The sequence below is a fragment of the Coenobita brevimanus genome, chromosome 85 (assembly GCF_032717465.1).
Source record: "Coenobita brevimanus isolate Jiangsu-jjx chromosome 85, ASM3271746v2, whole genome shotgun sequence".
NCBI lineage: Eukaryota > Metazoa > Arthropoda > Malacostraca > Decapoda > Coenobitidae > Coenobita > Coenobita brevimanus.
Window position 1 is genome coordinate 3,157,501 of NC_137038.1, and position 1,055 is coordinate 3,158,555.

Here is a 1,055-nt window from a genome sequence, read left to right on the forward strand (position 1 = left end):
GTGTGTGTGTGTGTGTGTGTGTGTGTGCTGACGGTGAGGTGAAAGAGTAATACAGGTGTGCGCGTCCCCACAGGTGTGCCAGAGCCGGTACACAACTGCACCACGTGGGACAACACCACGAGCGGGGCGGGGAGGGGCCACGACACCCCCAGCCCCACGTGGAGCGACGAGAGCGGGGCCATCCAGGACAGCCCCGACCACCCCCAGGAGGCCACGGGGCAGGAGGGGTCAGGTTCAGAGTCAGGGGCAGTTCCAGGGCCAGGTCAGGTCATTGTGGAGTGCCAGGCGGGGTGGAGTGGTGGTCTGGCTCAAACGTTTAGCCTGGAGGTGCGCGAGGGCGGGGCTGGGGCAGGGGCGGGGCGGGTGTTGGCTGCGCTGCGACACCAGGCTGCGCCGCACTTCACGGTGGCGGGGTTAGCGCCGGGCACGGAGTATCAGCTGGTCATTGTGGCGGCCAATGCGCACGGCAACGCCCACCCCACCATCCTCCTTCACCACACCCCTATCGACGTGGCGGAGAAGCGCATGAGCCCCGCAGCGCACGACCACCACCGCCACGGGTCCATTGTGGTGTTCTCCCCCCTGGTGGGTGTGGCGGTGGGGCTGGTGGGGTCCCTGCTGATGTGCACCGTTGTGGTCGTCCTCATAGCACGCAACAGAGCCGCCGCACACAACCACACACACGACCACCACGACCACAGCCAAGACCACACCAAGATTATGTACGACCAGCCTCCCGCACCACCACCACCACAGCCCGCCACCACCATCACCACCACCATCACCACACCAACTGACCACCAACACCAAAAATGTCCTGACATCATCAGTGTACAGCCAGGTACGTTTACCATGATACATGCTTATAAATATAGACAGACAGTTAGATAGACAGATAGATATACTGTATATGGATATTCAGCATCGAGATAATGGTCTCCTCGTTAAAAAAAAAAAAAAAAATCCTCTCTTCTCTTTTCCATGCAGACGACTCTGTAGCTGTCTAATAGGTTATTCAGATAGAAATCTTCCCTCAAGCCTTTGTCTGGAACTCC

The 1,055-nt window shown here is 59.1% G+C and overlaps 1 protein-coding gene across 1 annotated transcript in view; it reads left to right on the forward strand.

Moving 5' to 3' along the window:
- The window catches only part of LOC145410394 (kin of IRRE-like protein 3), a gene marked incomplete at its 3' end in the record, with an annotated part of 114,827 nt that extends 114,149 nt beyond the window's left edge, over nucleotides 1-678 (forward strand). The window contains exons 11-12 of the mRNA XM_080280547.1: nucleotides 74-121; nucleotides 257-678. Of these exons, the coding sequence (XP_080136673.1) occupies nucleotides 74-121; nucleotides 257-678 (470 nt within the window). The remainder of the gene's footprint in view (nucleotides 1-73; nucleotides 122-256) is intronic.
- Between the last annotated feature and the right edge of the window lie 377 nt (nucleotides 679-1,055).